Genomic DNA, 22,672 nt, shown 5'->3' with positions numbered 1-22,672 from the left:
TTTTCATATACAGTAAGTGGCATTCTCAAAGTCTTTTGTGAAAGTAAAATTGTGCTCTTGAATGTTTTAAGGGTTTTGGTTAGTACTCACAGTAAAAATTATATTGTGTGTTACATTCTGATTCTGCTTGTGTGTGTGTGTGTATACTGTGTGAAATCGAAGCAGTACTTAATCTTACAGAGATGCACTCCCACCTTTTTCTATTCTATTCTGTTATTTTTCTGTTCTATTCAGTTGTATTTTATAAAAAACCTGCTCGCCATTGGCATCAGTGGAGTGCAGCCTGTACTTTGGAATATGTTGTTTAAGAGAAGTTGGTGAACATTGCTATTTTAGAAGCTCTTGTTGTTGGGGATCTTATTTTGTAGGAGAGAATAGGTATTTCTGTGAAATGCATTCTGATTTTCATCATTTTAGCAGTTTTCTCAAATTTAAAGAAGTTTTTACACCAAAGGGACTATTTTATAGTTACAGACAGACTTTGGGACATACTTCCTGCTTGGGGTACCTGAAGTCATTGTTACATAGTTGCTTCCCTGCCTCTTCTGACTCCAAGGCTCAGGGTAGACAGTTTGCCCTCCAAAGGTCTATCTTTTTGAACATGGTGTGATCCAAGACTCAGTGTGAGATTCTTTCTCCTTTATTTGAAAACATCCTAAATGAATTATGGAACTGTGTTTTGACTGGTAATTGACTGAAAGTGCCATCTCCACCTCCTCCCATTTTTAGGTATCTTATGTCACCCTGTCCACCAGAGAGACTTTTTCAAAGGTTGGTCGAGAGCTCTTAGGGGCCATTACAGCTGTTCACCCTGAGATCATTTCTATCCTTTTGGATCGAGTTCAAGACACCATTGACCAGGTGGGAATGGTAAGAGCACTGATTTTGTTTTGCTTTTTTTGATCTGTTAAACCCTGCATTCATGGAGCAATGAGAAAAATAGGTTGTTGGAGATGACTGAGTCATGGGCGCAGCCGGCTAAAGAGAGCACGTACAGTGTCCCAGGCTCTGCCGTTTACCAGACCTGCTTGGGGTTAGCGGCTTCGTACAAAAAGCTGTAATTGTTTCTCTTTAATCTCCTCCAAGCGACTTGCCCACCTCCCTCAATAACAGGTTTTTCTTTTAATTGTAGTCTGTAGTTAATAACAGTTTGCATTTCAAAGTTTGTTTGACTCTCATAATTTTTATATTTTATACTTGGAAGAAAACAACCCTCATTAAGAAAGAAGGCCCTGTTTATTTACATCAGCCAAAAGCAAAATTAAGAGTGGTCATTTAAGTTGAACAAAACACATATAGTTTATGTCTGTCATTTGTTACAATCCCTTTTGTAATCTTTATCGATGTTAAAAACAGCTGTATTGTGATATAATTCACATGCCATACAATTCATCTATTTGAAGCATGTAAGTCAGTGGTTTTTAGTATATTCACAGAGTTGTGTAACCATCACCACTTTCAATGTTAGAACATTTTCATCACCTCAGAAGGAAACCACAAACTCTTCAGCTATTACACTCTGTCCCTCCAACCCCTGTGGCCCTAAGCCATCACTAGCCTACCTTCTGTCTCTATGGATTTGACTCTTTGGGACATTTTGTATAAATGGAGTCATGAAATATGTGGTCTGTGACTGGCTTCTTTTACTTAGCAGAGTGTTTCTCAGGTTCATCCATGTTGTAGCAGGAGTCAGCACTTTACACCTTTTAATGGCCAGATAATATTCCATCGTATGGATACACCGTTTTTAAAAACACACACTTAATGAAGATTTTCTTCATCATCTATAAAAGGCTATAATGTGTGAGTTTTTCTAATGGCAGGTAGTCATGCATAATAACCTGAAGAGGAACATTTAAAGTACTTTTCTGTATAGTATTTGCAAGGGGCCGTTCGGTCTAATGTCACTGCATTATCCCTGTAGGATAGCTGACTGATAGCTGTCATTGCTTCATCACATTCAAAAGTGGGCAAATTGCTGTGAAAGATTGGTTCATGAGACATGTTTTTTCTAAATGAAGATAAATGATATATCATGCTTTCCTTGGAAGAGCACATGGTACTTTTTTTTTACATTAAAAAATTTAATGGCGGTAAATTATACACAACATAAAATATGCCATTTTAACCCTTTTTAAGTTCAGTGACATAATTATATTCACATTGTTTTGCTGCCTACCATCACCATCATCCATCTACAGAACTCGTCATCTTGCAACACTGGAACTCGGTACCGATCAAACAATAAGTCCCCGTTCCCTCCATCCTCCACCTTCCAGCCCTGGCAGTCAACATTCTCCTTTCTCTCTCTCTGAGTTCGACTGCTCTAGGTACCTCATATAAGTGAAACCATCCAGTATTTATCATTTTGTGATTGGCTTACTTCATTTAACACATTGTCAATGTTTATGCATGTCATAGCATATGTCAGAATTTCCTTCCTTCTTAAGCCGGAATAATATTCTATTGTATGTGTAGACCACATTTTGTTTATCTGTTCATCTGTTGATGGGCACTCGGATTGCTTCTTCCTTTTGGCTGCTGTGAATGATGCTGCTATGAACATGAGTATACATCTATCTCTTTGAGGCCGTGCTTTCAATTCTTTTGGGGATATACCCAGAGGTAGAATTGCTGGAATATAGGGTAATTCTATTCATTTTTTGTGGCACCACCATACTATTTTCCATGTGGCCGTGGTAATTTTTAAGAAAAGCATTGTATCCCACTGTGATGTGATCATATTGAGATGAAAGGCCTTTTATATGCAATGTACAGGAGCATGTTTTTGTTTGCTCCGTTTTGAGTGATTATCTAATGGAATGTGTCCCAAAGAAATATACATGGAGGGGTCACGAGATTCTTTCCATTTGATTGAGCTCATCACCATATTCTCTTAAGTGTTTTTCTGGTTTTGGCTACACTTACATTTTAAATTTGGTCATAATACTTCAAGTAGTAAACTGTGCCCAGAGATGATGTTTAACTTAACTGTAAAAATTGGGACCATAAGGTTTTTAGAGCACATCTTCTAAAAGATGCGTCCATTCTCTGATTATACCTGTAGTTCCTTTGTGCTCTGTGAACTTGCTGACATTTTTGGAGGAATTTGTTCAAAGCCTCTGTGCCTTTAGATGAATAGGATAGCTTTGAATATTTTTGTCGTCATCTTGGGATAATCAGGAATCAGATGTAGCCCCAGAGCCTGGGAATGGTCTGTGGGCTCTAAACTGCTCTAGTTTTCAAATGTTGAACCATTATTGTTCACTGGAATAAAAGCCACTTGATCATGGTGTATTAGTCTTGATATTGTTGATAGATTCAGTTTGATCATATTTTTTGTTGAGGATTTTTACATGTATATTCACGAGAGGTATTGAATATCTGTAGTTTTATTGTTACGTCTTTGTTAGGTTCTGATTTTAGGGTAATGTTGGCCTTATCATTTGAGTTAGGAAGCATTCCTTCCTCTTCTAGTTTTTTAAAAGAGTTTTTTAAGATTGCTATTAATTCTAACTTGACTCTTTGGTGGAGTTTATCAATGAAATCATCTGGATCTAGAGTTTTCTTTGTAGAAAACCCTTTGATAACAATTTGCGTTTTTAAAATAAATATAAGGTTGTTCAGATTTTTACTTTTCCTTAGTTTTGGTAAGTTATGTTTTTAAAGGCATTTTCCCATTTCATCTAACTAGTTGAATTTTTTGGCATAGAGTTTTTGGTAATATTCCCTTGTAACTTTTTAATTTCCCTGGGGTCTTTCATGATAGCCACACTTTGATTTTTGGTGGACAGATACATGCTATACCATTGTTTTAACTAGCAGGGATAGATGTTTTTCTGGACAGATCTCATTGTTACACTCATTGTCCTAGAACCATTATTTTGCCCTTTCTTTCAGATTCTCACAGGGTAAAGTAGGATTTTTCCATCTTTAAAATTACTGTTTTACTATTTAATTCAGAATATTTAAGACCTATATTAACAAGTCCTCATGACAATTTATGTGAGTGCACACACACACAAAGGAAAGATTTCTTTAAAATTTATTCTTTCTACTATTCTTTCACATTTTGTTTTGCCTCTCATTGGAGCAGTGCAGGAACCTGAAAAACACTAGTATGTATATTGTAGATCTGTGTTGTGTAATATAGTAACTATTACGTACATATAACTGTAGAGTCCTTGAAAGATGGCTAGTCCAAATTGAGATATGCTCTAAGTGGAAACTCTTCGCTGGGTTTCAAAGACTTTGTATGAACAAAGAGTGTGTAACATGTCTCAATTGTCTTGTGTAATGATTACATGTTGCTAATGTATTGGATATATTGGATTAAATGAAATATATTATTAAAATTAATTTTACTTGTTTCATTTAACTCTTAGAAATGTGGCTATTAGAAAAATTAAAATTACATCCGTGGCTTGCATTATATTTCCACTCGATAGCACTGTTCTAGACATTATAAAATGAATTGCTCTTCTGATCATTCTCCCTTAAAGCAAACTCTGTTGAGTGAACCAAGATTTACCTTAATTTGCACACATGGGTATGTTATTCAAACAGTGATGCTATAGACTTTTTGTAAACAGTATTTAAAAAACTTTTTTATTATAGAATCTTTCAAATCTATATAAAAGAGAGACTAGGGTAATAGATCCCTATGTACTCATCATCCAGCTTCAACAGTTACCCACTCTTGGTTGATCTTGTTTCCTCTTTACCTACATCCACTCCTTGTCCCTCCTCCCCAGATTGCTCGGAAGCTAAAAAATATCTTTTCAAATGCAACAGAAGAAACAATTACTTTTTTATAGTTGACATGCAATATTTTATTCGTTTCAGGTGTGCAACATAGTGATTTGACAATTGCATGCATTATGAAATGCTCACCACGATAAGCGTAGTCACCATCTGTCATTATACAAATTTATTACAATATCATTGACCGTAATCCTTATGCTGTACTTCTCATCCCTGTGACTTGTTCATTTTATAACTGGAAATTTGTACCTTTTTCACCAATCTCCATACTCCCCTCCCCTCTGGCAACTACCAGTTTGTTCTCTGTATTTGAGTCTGTTTCTGGTTTTTATTTATTTAAGTCATTATTTAAAGTGTTAAATCTTTTTGTAAAATGAACAACTATCTCCTCATTTATCATGGCTTTAAATTTGCGTCTTGGTGTTCTTAAATGGTTTTCTTAAATGGAAGTGTGTACCAATTTATATGTAATAAAGGATTATTGACCTTTGCAAGGGATAGCAAAATGTGCTTTTGGTGTATCATTAGTTTTAATATTTATTTCATTTGGTTGTCCCTGATGTCCATTTCATTTGTCTAAAAAGCAAACAAAGCCCCACTTCTTTTGGAAAAAATTTTTGCAAGCAGTTTAATATAATATTATGGTAATACAGGATTGTCCTTCAATTTCGATCCTAATTATCATTTTCTTTTAAATAAGGTTTCTTTATACTTGTTCAAAGAACTGCCTTTGTATCTCTGGCGACCATCTGCCTCTGAGATAGCTGTGATTCGGGATTGGTTATTGAATTATAACCTGACAATGGTGAAGAATAAATTGGCCTGCGTTATTCTAGAAGGACTGAATTGGGGATTTGGTGAACAGGTATGTGTTAAAACCATTCTCTAGAGACTGGGTTCTACACTCATCAGTTTTAAAGAAACATTTTCTCAAAACAAACATTTCCAATTATCATTTGCAAGGTCTGCAAATTCTTTTAGCTGTGTCAGAGTATAGTATCTTTCTTTGATTCTGTTTTGCAGAGTGACCATCCTTTAAATGAAGATAAATTGTTCCACAGTAAAAATTCTTCTCTTTTTCCTCAGACCATTTGTATCTGTTGTGTTATCTTTAGTTATTTACTGAAGTTCCTCATTTGCCTCTCCTGCCTCTGGTCCCTCTTCCTCCTGGATTTTGTCTCGCATGTCACTGCTAGATTTGTTTCCTAAAACACTGTGCATTGGTTAAGAGCCTACGCTCTAAGCCAGCCTACATGCCTGGGTTCTGTTCCCAGCTCTTCCACCTCCTGGCTCATTGACCCTGAATGCATCTTCAACTCTCAGGGCCTCAGGTGGTCATCTGTCAGCATTGATACTAACATGCTTACCTTGTAGGGTTGTTGTAAGGATTCAGCAAGTTAGGACATGGGGAACATACAGGACAGTTCTTGGTGCACATTAAGTACTCAGCGGTGGTAGTTTTTGTTAATAGTTTTTTATAGTTTTGTTAATAATAGCTTATTATTAAGAGTTTGCTACCTATCATATGTCTCCAAAGATGCCATGTCAATGATTTTGACTGTTAAAACTTTCCTTCCTCTTTACCCTATACCTTATTAGTTAGCTCTTAGATCAGAATGTATCAGTATTATACAGGGGAAATGGGGGAGAACTCAGCCCTCTCTGTCTGCCAGTTTTTGTTCTGAGCAGATCATAGCCGTCTTGTGAGGTTTGCATGAACTTGACCCCTGTTGTACAGATGAGAAAACGAGCCAGGCAGCTTTTCTCCCCAGGTGTCTCTGGCCACCTGGGTCTGCCCCTGGGTCCATTTGGGGCTTCTCCCACTGCAGTGCAGGTGGGTGAGAGCTGTAGGGGTCTGTTTTCCATCTTCCTGTTCTCTGACTTATGAGTAGAACCCCCGTCCCCCCTGCCAGCCCTTTCTCTCCCAGCAGGCTGTGTGAGGACTTCCCTATAAGAGTGTCCACGATCCTTTGTTAGGAAAGTCATCTTCCGTTAAAGGATTAAGAGATGTATTTCTTCAGGTTGCAAAGGAATTCGATAGGCAACTTCAAGCTCCTGAAGGAATATTTTTTTTTTTTTAAGATTTTATTTATTTACTTAGAGAGCACTTGTGTGTGTGAAGGGGGTTGGGTGAGGTAGGAGCAGAGGGAGAGGGAGAGAGAATCTCAAACAGAGACCCTGAGATCATGACCTAAGCTGAAATCAAGAGTTAAGATGTTTAACCACCTGAGCCACCCAGGTGCCCCTGTGTTGTTGACTATCTTATATATTTTCACTGATGATAGAATAATTAAAGGGAATATAGACTTAATTTATTAAATATCTTCCTGTTTAATAATAATTGAACATCTTCCTGGTTTGTGGCAATGCCCTTTACCTTGTAACCCAAAGACTTAAAAGAACTTCTCGGGTGGGAGCTGGGGAGTTACATTCAAAGATACCTTGGATACCTGGGGTCCGAGATGAGTCGGGTTCAAACCTGTCTAAGTGCAATGTAAGGGTTCTTTAAGATTTCAGTGTTTTTTCCTATTGTCATTTTATAACTTAATTTTTAGGGGATGTAATTTTTGGAAAGCTTAAGTTCTACGTCCAAGATGCTTTTTTACTGTTTTCCCTAGTCTTTTTATTCAAGGGTATGTTAAAAAAAATCAAGGTGGCATGTTTTGTAATTATTTTTCTCTTTAAAAGGGTACCCTTCATCTGGATGAAGCAGTTCATGCCGAAGTGGCTTTAATGATTCTTGAAGCGTACCAGAAATACCTTGCACAGAAGCCGTACGCCGGGCTTCTTTCTGAAAGTATGAAGCAGGTATTTCCTTTTCTTATATACTGAGAACATCTTTATTGTAAGTGGCCTGGGTGGGTAAAGTTACAGTATTTACCCTTAGATTGCCTAAGAACATTTCTGGCAATTTAAGATACTGAAATTGAATTCTGTGGCTAGATAAAGATTTTTCTTTGAGAAGTAGCTTACATATGACCATTTTAATATTGTGGAATTCAATGCATTTACTGGCTCAGGAGAACAGACTGTTTAAATTTTCAGGAACTTTGCAAACCAGGTTGTTAACCTGTTGGTAGCATGAAGCCGACCATAGTGGGAGTTTTTACACCACCAAAATTGACAAACCCTGTAAATTATCTCCCATGCTCCAGCTGGTTGTTAAAACTTATTTATCATCACACCATTTGTTGTGTACCAACTTTTGTGTTATTACTCCTTTGCTTGCACTGACTCAGATCAGGTTCACAAAGTGACTAGCAAGCAAGCAGAAATGGTCAATTGTGAGAAATTGCTTTAATTGCTGCAAACACTGAGTACTGGTAAGTAGTATGTCCTCTCTTTTGAGGACGTTGTCGATCACAGAAGGAAATGGGCGGGTGAGCTTACTGATTTAATTTGTATGTGACTAATGTGGCTTAAAATAAATAATTGTTTTAGGTTTCATATTTGGCCAGCATTGTTCGATATGGAGAGACACCTGAGACCTCATTTAACCAGTGGGCCTGGAACTTGATCTTGAGGTTAAAACTGCACAAAAATGATTATGGAATACAGCAGAATTGTCCAACTGTTCCCTTCTCCAGCACTGTGCCTGACATGACAGAGTCACCCACGTTTCATCCTCTCTTGAAGGCTGTTAAGGCGGGCATGCCCATCGGCTGTTATCTGGCCTTAGCAATGACCTCCGTGGGCCACAGGTACAGTGTGGGCTGAACCCCTAGGGTTGCTGAACCTTGTAGTCAGTGATTCTAGATCTCATTTTTCACATCCCGAGGGCTGAGGCCTCCATCAAACCGATCTAAGGTGATCAGGACCAAATCATAAGCCTTATGAATGGCTTCTCCAGGGGAAATGATGCCCAAATTCATATAAGACAGATTTGTACCAGAAAGTCACCTCGTACATTGTAGAGAGAGTATACCTGTCCACCAGAGTGGAATGTTCATGTCAGCAGTAGGTATTTTCTCTTCTTTGGAATAGAGCTCACATAAAAATAATTGGCTGTCCCTACTTAATTTTGTTTAAAGTGATGACAGCCCAACTCAGGCTTCTTCGCTGAAGGGCTAAACCTGCCCAGAGGACAGACAGGCCTGATCAGGTCACATGCCTCTCCAGCATGAGCCCAGAGCTGTCTCTCTTTCTTCCACTGGAGCATTTACCACACTGTGTTGTAGTTGTCTGTTCAGTCTTCTCAGGGATCATCTGTGAGGTCCTAACCTCAGGAACCATTTTTGTTTGTGTTACCATTTCACCCCTAGCGCTGACGGCTGTAGCCGGTGCTGGAAGTAGCTGGTGCAGGAAGTAAATGAATGAGTTCTTAGTTGGTTAGAAATCCTGTTTTGTTTTTTTTTTCTTTTGAAAAGATCATTTTCCTACCATGTATTAATTTTTTCTAACCTGTTTGTTTTTCTAAAATCTCTCTCACCTACATGCTTCCTGGTTCTTGCATTTTAGACTCACTGTAATACCTTTTAGCACCCCGATTTCAGCATCTTGTTTCACATCACATGTATTTTCAGTGGGATGCCGGGTGACCTCGCAGGTCTTTGTGTTCAGCCTCATGCTCTGAAGCGGGAGAGATACGGAACTGTTAGCTGCCTTCAGCTTGCCGACAGTTTAGTGGAGCTGGTCGACAGAAGGCAGTTGGCAGCACTAAAGATGTGATTGTGGGTCGGATGAGGTTTGTAGAGCGGTGCTTCTCCACCCTGGCTGCTCTCTAGAGTCCTGCTTGGAGGGATTCTAAAGCTACCTGTATAGAGAAGAGGGTGAGAATCTGGATCTCATTGGTCTGGGGGCCAGTTCTCCAGATTATCCTAATGTACAGCCTGGATTGGGAACCACTCAAAAGTATGAACAAAAGGAATTTCAAGGAAGGAGAGATCATGAGGGCAAGACGCCTGTGTAGAGGTGCTAAGCTTTGGAGAGAAGTCTTAAGGAGAGACGGCGTCCGAGGCTGGGGGACAGAGTGGTGACGCTCACCCTCTCCAGGGGACTAGTGCCCCCAGTGTGGAAGATTCAGCCACGGGCCTTGCCCTCCTCACCCGCCGAGCACCAGTGCACTCCAGCAGCACCCTTACTGTATTGCGGTGTGATAGTGTCTCTTGCTCTCCTCGTGCACTGCATGCTCCTTGAGGGCAGGGCATTGTCTTGTCATCTGTGTGTCTCCACAGCTGGATTTGTAGGTGTTTGACTGCGTGAACGTGAGAAGGAGCAGCGGGTGTCTGAGTGGGTAGGTGGAGAGGTGCAGGGTGATGAGGAAGCACTCCTAACCAAAGCCCGTGCTGCCTGTTAATAAGCACAGGTGATCAGGTAGGTGAGTAGGGCCCAAGTGTGATGGACAAATTTGAAAGTCCGGTGAAAGAGGGTAGAACTGATACACTAGGACAAGGAGAGATGTTATGTAGGCGCTTTGGAAAGCATTCTACATTTTTTCCAGTAGCCCTAGTGTCATTTACTAGGTCCAGTTTCCTGTACCTCAGGTTCCTCATCTCTAAAATGGGAATCATGGTAGTACTGGGCTTACTTGATAAGCCTTAAGTGAGTGATAATACTTCGAGCACGTTCAGCTCATGGCTGGCATGTGGGTTCTGAGTGTAGTGCTCTGAACTTAATCTTTCATGATTTCTCTCGTGTCTTGTATTCATTCTGGGACTGCAACTCTTCATTCGCTGAAACTACCATGGGTCTTCTCCAAACATAAGTATTTGTTTGGTGCTGATTACTGAATCCCGAGTGGGAGCGAAGGTGAGAATGTGTTTCTCTTTGGGGCTGAGCTCCAGCCACCATGATCGTCAGGGATGTACATATACTAGAACTAACTTAAAACAATCTTATGAATGTGTTGGGGTTGGGGACAGAGTATGCAGGGATGTAAGTTGTACATGAATATAACATCACATAATACAGAGAACAATAGAGAAATCACTCAGAATCTTTCTCACCCTAATGAAACATTAGATTTTTTTTTGTTTCTTTTTATCCAGGATTTTTTCCTTTGATCTTTTTTAGAGTTGTAATGTATGTATAATTTTGTATATCCTTTGTTTCTCATTCTAATATTACAAACATTTCCCTGTGGCATAGTCTTTGCACCATTACTTTTATTTTTTGAAATGACTTTTACCCCAGAATTAAAGCAGTATAATCAAACCATAGGAGTAGGAAGATGGGAGAAAGAGGCACTTCTGCTTCTCCAGCACAATGAACATTTGGTGTGATATCATCCCTGTGTTTTTTTCCTTCTATATAATTTTTCTTTGCTAGTTGTTGTAACCAAAAGTATAACATCTTATGGTTTTTTCTCTCCCCGCCAGCATCAGTATAGTAGAATTTTTCCCTGTTGTCCTTGGACATCATATGCATTCTTTTTAAAGATTTTATTTATTTATATTATTTTTTAGGGGGAGGCAGTCGGGGGGGAAGAGGTAAGGGGGAATGGAGGAAAGAATCTTTTTTTTTTTTTTTTTTTTTTTGCTATTTTAACCATGAAGTCTTCAGTTTGTTTCTCATAGTCCATAGTCTCTCATGTTTCATTCCCCCTTCTGATTACCCCCCTTTTCTTTATCCCTTTCTTCCCCTACCGATCATCCTGATTCATTAGTTGCGTATAACACCCAGTGCACCATGTAATACGTGCCCTCCTTACTACCCATCACCAGCCTATCCCATTCCCCCACCCCCTCCCCTCTGAAGCCCTCAGTTTGTTTCTCAGAGTCCATAGTCTCTCATGCTTCATTCCCCCTTCTGATTACCCCCCCTTTCTTTATCCCTCCCCTTCTCCTACCGATCTTCCTAGTTCTTATGTTCCATAGGTGAGAGAAATCATATGATAATTGTCTTTCTCTGCTTGACTTATTTCACTTAGCATTATCTTGGAGGAAAGAATCTTAAGCAGACTCTACACTGAGCACGGAGCCCCATGCAGGGCTTGATCTCATGATCCTGAGATCATGACCTGAACCGAAACTAAGAGTTGGATGCTCAACCAAATAAGCCACCCACGTGCCCCTCATATGCATTATTTTTAAATGATGTAGTAATATTCGCATTGAATGGAATTTTCTAAAATTTACATAAATCATTTCTGCCTCTGAGTTTATGATTTTAAATAATTTTGAAAAGTGCGTCGTTACATGGATCATCTGTCATAGTTTTCTCCACATTTGAGATTATTTCTTAAAGATAGATTTTCTGAAGTGAGTCGAAAAATAAATTTTTATGCAAATTGGTTTCAGAAGAATTTTGCCAGTTTATATTTTCGGAGCGAACTCACTTTTGAATCTTCCCTTTGCTCTAATATTTTGTGGAAATACGCAGACAATGAGAGCCCCATGACTCTTAGAAGAAGCACCATTTGGGAAGCAAAATGGGGTAGTGGCCAGTGCTCTGGACTGGAAATTTGCAAACCTGGGTTCTCATGTTGGCCCTACACTAGGAAATTATGTGAATTTGGGCATGATACCTCACCATTCTCATCTGTAAAATGAAAATACAGATGAACTGTTAAGTTCCTTTGTACTTCCAGAGTCCTGGTGCTTGTATTTCTATGTGAAGTTTGGCTATGCACAACATGTGTTGGAGACCTGAGATCATCTGGGTAACAAGTAGGCTGATGGCTCATTGGAAGAACATCATTTCCTGAACTGGCAACCTTGAGTGCTCATTGCCTTTGTCTCTTTCCATAGCATTGAGAAGTTCTGTGCAGAAGGCATCTCACTGTTGGGAATTCTGGTCCAGTCGAGGCATTTGAGAACAGTGGTTCATGTCCTGGATAAGATCCTGCCTTTGTTCTACCCTTGCCAGTATTACCTTCTGAAGAATGAGCAGTGAGTAGAGTACAGCCCTGGGAGGACCAGTGACTGTCTTTTTACGTAAAATAGGGAATGATGTGATTCAACAGTGTATTTTTTATGAGGCAGAAAACTTCCTGCCTAGTAGAATGCAAGTTGATGAACAGTGCCTCTTATAATGATTCCAGTTTTATTTTCATGAAAGATATTTCCCTTTCTCATTTAATTTTAGATTGCTTAAAGCTTATAAGTATTTGAAAGAGTAGTTGTTCCCATGAAACCTGGGAATAGTGCTTCTGACATTGAGCAGCATACGGCTTTGCCATTGTAACAGTAGTAAAACACAATGCTTTTCACTGTCTGCAGTATTACAAACAGGTAAGATACATAGGAAGGTGCTCATCACGTGAGACATTCATAATCTTATTGAGAAAATAAGACTTTCGAGGTAATTACAAAGTTATGAAGCAAAGTGTTATTATTGGCAGGACCATGCTATGGTGTATAGGTTGCATTTGCATACAGATAAAATCATATGGGATTTATAGTAAAAGAAGTAGCTGCTTGGGAATGGAGGGAATTAAGGATGGGGTATTAATTGATTCTTATTTGCACATGGTAAAAATCCAAAGCACACTGGTTACACCAAGAAGGGGACGTATTGGCTCATGTGATTGGGAAAAAGGCTCACTATGAATCAAGTGATTCTAGTCTAAAGTGGTAGTTCTCAGCCAGGGCTGATTTTGACCCTCGGAGGACATTTGGTAATGTCTAGAGATAATTTGGGTTGTCACAGCCTGGTGGGGGATGGGAGGCAGTGGGTGGTTGGGCAAAGGGGGTGGTTGAGGGAGGGGTTGGGGAAGGCTTAATTGGTTAGGTATATTTTAGATAGCAGGGAAGGGTCAGGAAGAGTCCTGTGAGGAAAGGACATTGTAGATGAGATGTGGGGAATGAGTAGGAGTTTGCCAGGTTAGCTGTGGGGGGGTGTTTGAGGAAGAAAACCCAGAAGAAACAGAGGAAACAGGAGAGAGGAGGGAGCTGGTACACCCAGGGAACTGAGGGCACTTCCTGACTAATTGTGTGGGGACCCCCCCCCACTGTCCCTTACACCACCTTGTATGATGTTGACACCCAATACCAGATTGTGCGATGATTTTCTAAACATCTCTGCTTTTGTGAGGGTGGGGACTGGGGAGGGGATAAAGTAGGCACTTGTTCTTCTAATGCTCTTTAACTTGTCTGTGTTTCTGTGTCTTGGATCACTATACTTCTGCAGGTAGATAGAATTCCTTTGAACCCACCTTAAATTTGAAAACTTCATTTTTCTTAAAGTTCTTGAAGCTTTATTGAAATCTCTGAATAGAGCTTTGGTCTACAAATGGGACCAGTTTTAATATTTTTCTGTTTCCTCATAAGTAATTAGCCACTGCAAATTTATTGACTTCTGATTAGAAGGTCAAGTGTGTTGTCCTGTGTTCTTGGCAGGTTTCTGTCACACCTCCTCCTGTTCCTACACTTGGACAGTGGTGTCCCTCAGGGTGTTACACAGCAGGTCACCCACAAGGTGGCACAGCACCTGACAGGAGCCAGCCACGGGGACAACGTGAAGCTTCTCAACAGCATGATCCAGGTCAGGCCCCTAGGAAGCCACTAAATACACCCCGGCCCACCTTTCCAATTAAGCTTCCTGGCGTGAGCACATCTGAGTGTTGGTCATTTCAGAGCACTTGGCACAGTGCTTTTGGCCAAGAATGTTAGATTTGGGCTTTCTAGTGGAAGTAGTTATTTTGTTGGTGTTTTAAAAATGGGAGGCTGTGCTCTAGGTGTAGGGTGCGGAGGACCACCCTGCCCTGGGCGTGTGGGGTGGGTGTCTTTATGATAATCACCTGTGACCAACAAAGAATAACCAGACCCTAAAAAGAAAGTCAGCCATCGAAGGTGTTATCAATAGAGATGTTAAAAGGATTTAAGTTCCCCGGTTAGCTTTCTGTGAAAGACCAACCCTAAAGGCCCTGTTGGCAACCCTTTTGGGACCCCTCTCACTCTTGAGAGCTTTTTCTGTATCTTCACTTAATAAACTTCTATCACTTTAATCACCAAAAAAAAAAAAAAAAAAAAAAAAGAAAGGAGGTTGACTCTTATTTCCACATCACCTGAGCCCTTTCTCCACAGGCCCACATATCTATAAGCACTCAGCCCAATGAAGTGGGCCCTGTTGCTGTGTTGGAGTTCTGGGTTCAGGCGCTAATAAGCCAGCATCTTTGGTACCGAGAACAAGCCATCCTCTTCCTCATGGACCACTTGTGTAAAACAGCTTTTCAGCTGATGCAGGAAGACTGCGTGCAGAAATTGCTCTACCAACAACATAAGGTAAACCTGTTAGAGAATTTGTCTTTCAATCATTGACTAGATAGTGGCCTTCTCAGAACATTTCCCCAAATGCACAGTTCCCAGTACTACTCTGGGGCCACTGCCTTTTTAAAGCTTGGTCTTGATGGTGCCTTATCTCAGGAACCATAGTCTCTGCTAGTGTAGACTCCAGGGAAGCCAAAGGAAAGGACCCCCCAGGGGGAGCCTTGCTCATTGCATTTGGTTGTAACACACTGCCTGCCTGTGGCTATCATTGCTGGGGGGACTAATTAGTGAAATCCATGTCTTACCAGACCCTACCATTGCAGGAAGATAATTGCAGATATTCTTCATAAGGTTTTTTAAAGCGTCTTCTCTCTGTTGCACATCTTGTCCCGTGTGTAGAATGCTTTGGGTTACCACTGTGATCGGAGTCTGCTCTGTTCTCTGGTGAGCTGGATCGTGGCTGGCAACATCACCCCTTCCTTCGTGGAGGGCTTGGCCACGCCCACTCAGGTAGGAAAGCCCTGCGGCCCTTTGGTAATCTTTGCGAACTTTTATGTTGTTATTATCTTTGCTGATACAGTGCTACTAGCTTTAAGTAGGGCTCCTTTAGCCCTGACTACGTGTAAGAATGCTTTTCCGTTAGCCCTCCCCGTGGCCCTCGGCTGAGGTGGCGCTGCTGCCCTTCTGTTTCACAGAGGAGTTAACTGAGGTTTCGTGGAGCGCTCAGGAGCTGACAGCTTGCGCTCGGGCCTGGTCTGCCTGACTGCAGAGCCTGCCCATCTGCGTGGTTAAGAGTGGACGCTGGAGCCAGCCCGGGGCTCAGTCTGCTCTTTGTTAGCCCTGTGCCTTGGGTGGCTTGCTTACCTCTCTGTCCTCAGTTTCTTCCACCGTGGAACGGGAATAACGGTTGCACCTGCGTGTAACACACTCAGACCCGCGCTTGGTCTAGCCACACGGCGCGGACTCGGTGTTGGCTGCTCTCACCACCATGAGCAGCAGCAGCTGCTTTTTCTTCATTATTACCCCGTCTGACTGTGAGTCAGGTTATACCTGCGATTCATCACTTAGACCAGTCGTGACATCCTTTGGCCTCCCGTCGGTCTTGCCTCCTGCTCTTCCTCTTACCTCTTGTGATCCAGCTGCAACACCCTCCTTGCTGTTACCCACACGTGTCCCTGGTGTTTCTGCCTCTTTGCCTCTGCCTCGGTGGTCCTCTTGCCAGGCATGCCTTCGCCTCCCTTCTCCACGCAGAGCCGTCTCTGATATCCCCACCTCTGTGATCCTGTGCTCCTTCCGCCAGCTTCCCATAGCACTTGACTCCTGATTCCGTGCTCACCACCTCCCACTTCGCATTGCAGTCACTTAAACATTAGTCTCGTCTCCTCGAACAGATGGAGTACTTCTTCAGGGCAGAGCTCATATCCGGCCCTCTTTCCTGTCCCTTGTGCCTATGGAACCTGCCCAATAAATAACTATTGTGTGAACAAACACCTTCTTTTACAGAAGTGGTGTTTCTGGGGCGCCTGGGTGGCTCAGTCATTAACCGTCTGCCTTCGGCTCAGGGCGTGATCCCAGCATTCTGGGATCGAGCCCCGCATCAGGCTCCTCTGCTGGGAGGCTGCTTCTTCCTTTCCCACTCCCCTTGCTTGTGTTCCCTCTCTCACTGGCTGTCTCTCTCTCAAATAAATAAAATCTTTAAAAAAAAAAAAAGAAAAAAAAAGTGGTGTTTCCAAAGGAATTTAGTATTTTTTAATGATTTGTTTTATCTAAATTTGTATCTGTGGGGCGCCTGGGTGGCACAGCGGTTAGGCGTCTGCCTTCGGCTCAGGGCGTGATCCCGGTGTTCTGGGATCGAGCCCCACGTCGGGCTCCTCCACTGTGAGCCTGCCTCTTCCTCTCCCACTCCCCCTGCTTGTGTTCCCTCTCTCTCTGGCTGTCTCTATCTCTGTCAAATAAATAAATAAAATCTTAAAAAAATAAATAAATAAATAAATTTGTATCTGTGACAAGAACAGTGAAAAGTATAAGAACTCTGTTAATTTTGGGAACCATAAATATTTGTTGATTGAGATATCTGGTAGAAGAGATGCAGATTTGAAGAATATCCAGGTGATTTGGTCTGAGCGAGCTTCTCATTCCCCTTACTCTTACCTGCTGTCCTTGTAGGTCTGGTTCGCCTGGACAGTGCTGAACGTGGAATCCATCTTTGAAGAAGACTCCCAGCTCCGAAGAGTTGTCGAAGGGGAATTGGTTATAAACTCTGCCTTTACCCCTGACCAAGCTCTGAAGGTGCAGAAAGCAGTTTTGCATTTGAGTGGGAGAAGGTGGTTTATTGATGGATTCATCTAATAGCTTTTGAACTTCTGCATTTTCTTTTGTCATAAATGCTTTGAAAGCACAGCATCCAAACCAGTATTTTAAAACTGTATAATTGAAGTGTATACACTCTTTCCAAGCTTTTATTTAGCATAGAGAGTCACAACCTAATGATTGAAGTCTGTGTTCACGCGTAGGTGGAGGGGTTTGCCCTCGTGTTAAAACAATTTCCAGTGTATGTCCTATGCATCTGTCTCCTGGAGAGCTTGTTAAAAATCAGATCCCCGGACCCCGGCTTTCGAAATTCTGAGTTGCTAAGAATGGAGTGGGACCAGGAGTTTATTTTAAAAATTCCCTAGCTGATCTTTAGGCTCACTGAAGGGAGAAAAAGACTGGGGTAAGGCTTTAGAATGAAAGACCTATCTTGGGGTCTCCTAATAGAAACTTGGCTTTCAGGTTTCAGACCCTGTCAAGGAGTTTATCATTCTTGAAAGTCCTTTCCAAATCTAAGTTTTCAAGAGTTTGGTAACATTGATGGTAAAGTTGACTTGGTTTTCCTATCATACTGCTCCCTTGGACTGTGGTGTTTTATGTGCAAAGGCCTGGAAAGGCATGGAAATGAGGTAAAATGTGGAAGACGCTTCCAATCTGGGGGTCTGTGAGATGTTTTGACAGAAAAAAAACTGCCTCACATGCTTTGCTACCAAGGAGGTTCAAGTGTCAGCTAGTGGGTTGGAAAAGTAAGGTTTATAGGACTTTTTTTTCTTACTGAATTGAAAACAATGTTCAGGGTTTTATTTGGATCATTTAGAAAGAGCAGACTGCTTGGAACTGTGATCATGTCATGGTTGCTCAAAGCTCCTCTTTTGTAGAAAGCCCAGGCCCAGCTGAAGCTCCCCATCGTCCCATCCCTCCAGAGGCTGCTGATTTATCGTTGGGCCCACCAGGCCCTTGTCACGCCTTCTGATCACCCTCTTCTGCCTCTCATTTGGCAGAAGTTCTTCCTCCTGTATCTTCACCGCCCAGGACCGCAATATGGGTATGGTACCCAGTGTTGTTGTAAGTGTCTGTGAACCTGTTCCTGATTTTGCACTCTACTCTCATGCTCTGTGTCCTCACACTGTGGCCTATGAGTTAGAACCATTCTTCAACCTGTGGCTTGGAGTCTGCCTCTCTTCCTATTTCACATTTATTAGACTAGACAGTTTTTGAGTTTAGGGTATCTTGTGGCAGCTCTCTCTTTACCATCCCCTATATCCACCGGGATGAAGACAGCATCTGGAGCCAGGCATGGTGTAGCGTAGAGCCCCTGGAGCTGCAGAGGGAGAGAAACTGCCCCAGGCAGGCTGTTCGTGTGACTGTTGTGGGGGGGCAGCCCTTGGGCTGTGCCTGGGGGTGTCTAACATTTCCCCTGGGTATGACGGGACTCTGGCCAGCTGAAACTGCCCGCTGTTTCCGACCATGTTCTCTGGCTCCAGCTCAATTCCTAGCTCACCCTCACTCCCTTAACTCAGTCCTTCAGAACATACAAATGTTGGTTCTTGGGCTCTTCTGTTTTCTACCAGCTTGCAAGTTCTTCTAGAGCAAAGACTGTCTTTATTCTACATCACTAAGTAGTGATATTATCTTAAATTCGTGTAGTATTTCTTTCTTTTCAAAACTACTTTCACATACACTATTTTGTTGGAGCCTCATCCTAACCACTGAGGTAGAAATAACAGCTATTGCATTAATGTAGTATATTTATAGCCAGTGAATTGTTAATTGATTGCAGTTGTGTGCCACATAGAAAAAGCATCTTGTGTTGATCTTGTGATCTGTGCTTGTATTTTTTCAGGTTACCCATAGATGGTTGTATCGGAAGAAGGTTTTTTCAAAGCCCTGCTCATATCAATTTGTTGAAAGAAATGAAGAGGCGCCTGACAGAGGTGGCCGACTTCCACCATGCTGCGAGCAAGGCCCTCCGCGTTCCAGCAGAGGGCAGTGAAGGGCCGCCTGCCAGCCAGGCCTGCAGCCCTGGCTACCTGATTTCACCAGAGCTGCATACGGAGCTCGTGAGGTGGGCGTGGTTTTTTAGCCATTTATGCTGTTGTTGGCAGCGCCAGATACTCTGCTGGAGCAGCTGTTGGTGCTGCAGACTGCCGGATGTCATTCTCTCAACCCTGTTAGATTGAATGTGGAGGGTGGTTTGGGCTCGGTTTGCATCTTGTAATGCTTCTTTTCTATGTTCCTCATGAGAAGGGAATTGGCAATTTGAATATAGCTCTGTCAAGTGCCTGGAGTCTGAATGGAAGGTCTTAAACCAGAGGGCTGATGTCCTCTTCTGTTTCTCTATGTAATAACAGAAACCAAAACAATCGGTCATAGCAGGTAAACATCTAGTAAAGCCTGCTAGGACGCTTCTCTAAAGGAAATTCATAAGCAAGGCAGGGTTCTTTACGTGAAGTCCATACATCTCTTGGACTCTACCTGGGGTAGGGTAGGATCTAGTAATCACCCAAAACCGCTTTGAAAATCAGACACAAAATGGGTATCCCCCCACAAAGATTCAGAACTCTGAAGTAAGTGGGTCCCTTTCACACTATTCCTTTACCTTTCCTTTATGCTTGCCATAAACCAGGTATTAGTTTTCTAAATAAGACTTAATGAAAGTGGCTTCTGATAATTAGCCCTGAATGCCAAATGTCTTGGTGAGGAAACCCGGGGTTTTAATCCAGTGCTGAGGCTTCAGGCTTGCTTGACCTGAAAGCCCTCCAGGCTGTCTTTCAGCCTCTGGAATGATTTCTCCGCTTATCTTACTTGCTTGAAGGAAAACTTACTTTTAGCCAGGTTTAAGCAGTGGGGAGGCTTAATCTTTGAACACTTGGATCAGCCAAGAAAGTCTGATGTGCGCTTCTGCCTCGTAAACCCCTCTTCCTTTGGCTTGTTGGTAAAGTAGCCATCTAACTGAATCAGAAGCTGGAAGAGAACTCCATACTGGCCTCTTCTGTGTGGGAGCCTCAGAGTCCTGTCCCTCTTTCTACACAGGCTGCCTTGGAGCTGGGGGGGGTAGTTTTCCACATTACTGAGCCGAGCCAAGCCATGCCGCCTCCCAGACCCCACCCAGCACTTTGTGTGCCAGACTTCTCTAGCCCTCCCCTTGCTGCAGACAGCTGCTTAAGATACCAGTGATCTTAGCTAAATGGACTGTGTTCCTTGCAAAAACAAAGCAAATAAAGGAAATATCATTAAATTTTTAAAAAAGTTTTTACTGGAAGATGGAGATTTTTTTTCTTTTTTTAGCCAGGCTTTGTTTTATGCCTTTTTAGTGGGAACAAGGTACACACATGATTTGAGAATTTGTGATTCCTTGAAGCAGGGGGGTGTCATTGGGCCTAAAGCTGGCAGGTTTTTCCATTGTGAAAGTTTAAGATGGCTTTTAATGTTTTCTCTGAAAGAGAGAAAATGTATTTATTAGAATGTTCTTTAAACTTTCCAGCCACTGAGGCTCACTGTGACTAGATTGCCCAGAAAGGAAAAAGTCCAAATTCAGATCCTAAGTCTGTGTTAAAATCACCTTCTCCGGTTATTTTTTTCTGTATGTTGTATTTATCCCGACTTTAATAATAGCGTTCACAGAGCCCTTTCCTCACAGCCCTGTTGTAGCAATTACTGCATCATATTGTAAGGATTTGTGACCTTCCTCCCCTGCTGGCCCGTGAGCTGTGGTGGTGGTTGGAAACATTTTCTGTATTATGTGCTTTTTACTTTTATGTACTAGTGACAGTGTCCTAGAGATGTGAGAAACTTCGTTTGTCTACACATCTTTTTGTATTTTATATAATTCTGTCTTTTTTCTTTTAGGCTCTTCAATGTGTATATATTATGGCTGGAAGATGAGAATTTTCAAAAAGGAGATACCTATATCCCTTCTCTACCAAAGCATTATGATATTCACAGGCTAGCAAAAGTGATGCAGAATCAGCAGGTGATACTATGGCAATGTCTCTTTTAGCACACCTGACTGTGATCAGATAGGTCACAGTCATAATCTGAGGTTAAAACCACTTACTGATATGGAAATGGGGTCACAGGCATGTTCGAGAGGCGCAGTTGGGGTGTAGCCACTGAGGAGGGCAGATGATGCCGGACAGGTGAACAGGGGTCAGATTTCTAAGGGCCATGTATGCCTTTCTGAAGAATTTGGATTTTGTTCTGAAGTATTTGTTTGAAGAGCCCATGAAATGGCATGAGCGATGAGATAAATGGATGAATTTAAAGTATGTTGAAAAGAATCAGTAGGATCAGGAGAATTTTCAGATTAGATACACAGGTGGGCTTGATATGGTAGTAGGATTGATTAGATACACAAGGACACCCAGATCTCTAGCTTGGGCAGCTAGAGATCCTGTTAACAAAGATCCAGAATACTGGAAGAGGAAGTGCTAGAGGGGGCTTCAGGTAGAAGGCTCTATCCAGGATTTGGTAGGGAGGGGATGTATAGATCTAGAATTCAGGAATGGGGCAGTGTAGGAAATGTGGGTTTAATGGTAGTAGGGCATTTAGGTTGAGAAGAGGACTGAATGAAGCCGGAGCCCTGAGAAGTAATGACATTTAGGGCATAGAGAAATAAGGCTGAGAATACAGGGCCAGAGAAATAGGAAAAATAAATAGGCAGTCATGGTATCCTGAAATCCTTTGAGTCAGTTCCGTGTTTATCTCTTCTTTATCCTCCACGTGCCGAGGCCTTACCTAAGAATTTGCGTGTAGTAGATGCCTGGTCAGTGTTTTTAAAAATTAATCATAGCTCCTTGGCTCTCTGATTTTTATCTTGGTTCCCCAGTATCGACAGAATTAATAGCTTTTTTTTTTTTAAGTCTTTGTTTGCCATTTGAATTTATAGCTCCACTTTTTTATCTGTAGTACACATTTAGAGTTATTCTGTCTTTTTGTGGTTTCTGAGACATCTCTGTTGCCTACTGTTAATTCTTAGTATTCTTAATCGTTAGCCTCTATCACAGAGGCAGACGAGGTGACATTAGCGACCCCACTTAAAGGAGACATGTATACACAGTAGAGGGACTGGTTCAGCACCTCCAACAGTTGTTTGGGGCTTCTAGGATTCAGGCTTATGACCAAGATGACTTCGGAGTTTCTCCTCTGAGTCTGGAATGCGTTGTGCCATGGTTGGAAATAATGATTTAGGACTTCATGGCAGTGTGCTCACTGAGAAACCAGAGACATTTGTAGGTTTAGAGGAATCCTTTAAAGACTTAAAAATCAGGAAAAAAAATTGTTCACAAAGCGATAGTCCATAGTCCACATCTAATCACCCATTACTACTATTTGATGCAGTTTTTGGTGTTCATGAAGAGCTGGCCTTTCTTTGCATTAAAGACAGTCTCCCATTCTAATATGTGTTGATCACCAAAGTGAAGTAGACATAGTTCAAAATATGCAAGACA

The 22,672-nt window shown here is 41.7% G+C and overlaps 1 protein-coding gene across 7 annotated transcripts in view; it reads left to right on the top strand.

The window, feature by feature from the left end:
* The window catches only part of EPG5 (ectopic P-granules autophagy protein 5 homolog), a 103,941-nt gene that overhangs the window by 32,748 nt on the left and 48,521 nt on the right, over positions 1–22,672 (top strand). For 6 of the 7 annotated variants that reach the window (XM_019798450.2, XM_011223501.3, XM_011223500.3 and 3 more), the window contains 12 exons: positions 730–870; positions 5,465–5,629; positions 7,453–7,572; positions 8,206–8,465; positions 12,453–12,593; positions 14,043–14,187; positions 14,730–14,927; positions 15,312–15,422; positions 17,079–17,201; positions 18,101–18,267; positions 19,066–19,287; positions 21,072–21,195. In XM_019798450.2, coding sequence (XP_019654009.2) covers positions 730–870; positions 5,465–5,629; positions 7,453–7,572; positions 8,206–8,465; positions 12,453–12,593; positions 14,043–14,187; positions 14,730–14,927; positions 15,312–15,422; positions 17,079–17,201; positions 18,101–18,267; positions 19,066–19,287; positions 21,072–21,195 — 1,917 coding nt within the window. The remainder of the gene's footprint in view (positions 1–729; positions 871–5,464; positions 5,630–7,452; positions 7,573–8,205; positions 8,466–12,452; positions 12,594–14,042; positions 14,188–14,729; positions 14,928–15,311; positions 15,423–17,078; positions 17,202–18,100; positions 18,268–19,065; positions 19,288–21,071; positions 21,196–22,672) is intronic. The other variant, XM_034643074.1, reaches the window with a different exon arrangement.

The sequence above is a fragment of the Ailuropoda melanoleuca genome, chromosome 14 (genome assembly GCF_002007445.2).
Source record: "Ailuropoda melanoleuca isolate Jingjing chromosome 14, ASM200744v2, whole genome shotgun sequence".
NCBI classification, from domain to species: domain Eukaryota; kingdom Metazoa; phylum Chordata; class Mammalia; order Carnivora; family Ursidae; genus Ailuropoda; species Ailuropoda melanoleuca.
Note: the sequence above shows the minus strand (reverse complement) of the source record. Positions and strands in the feature narration are given on the sequence as shown.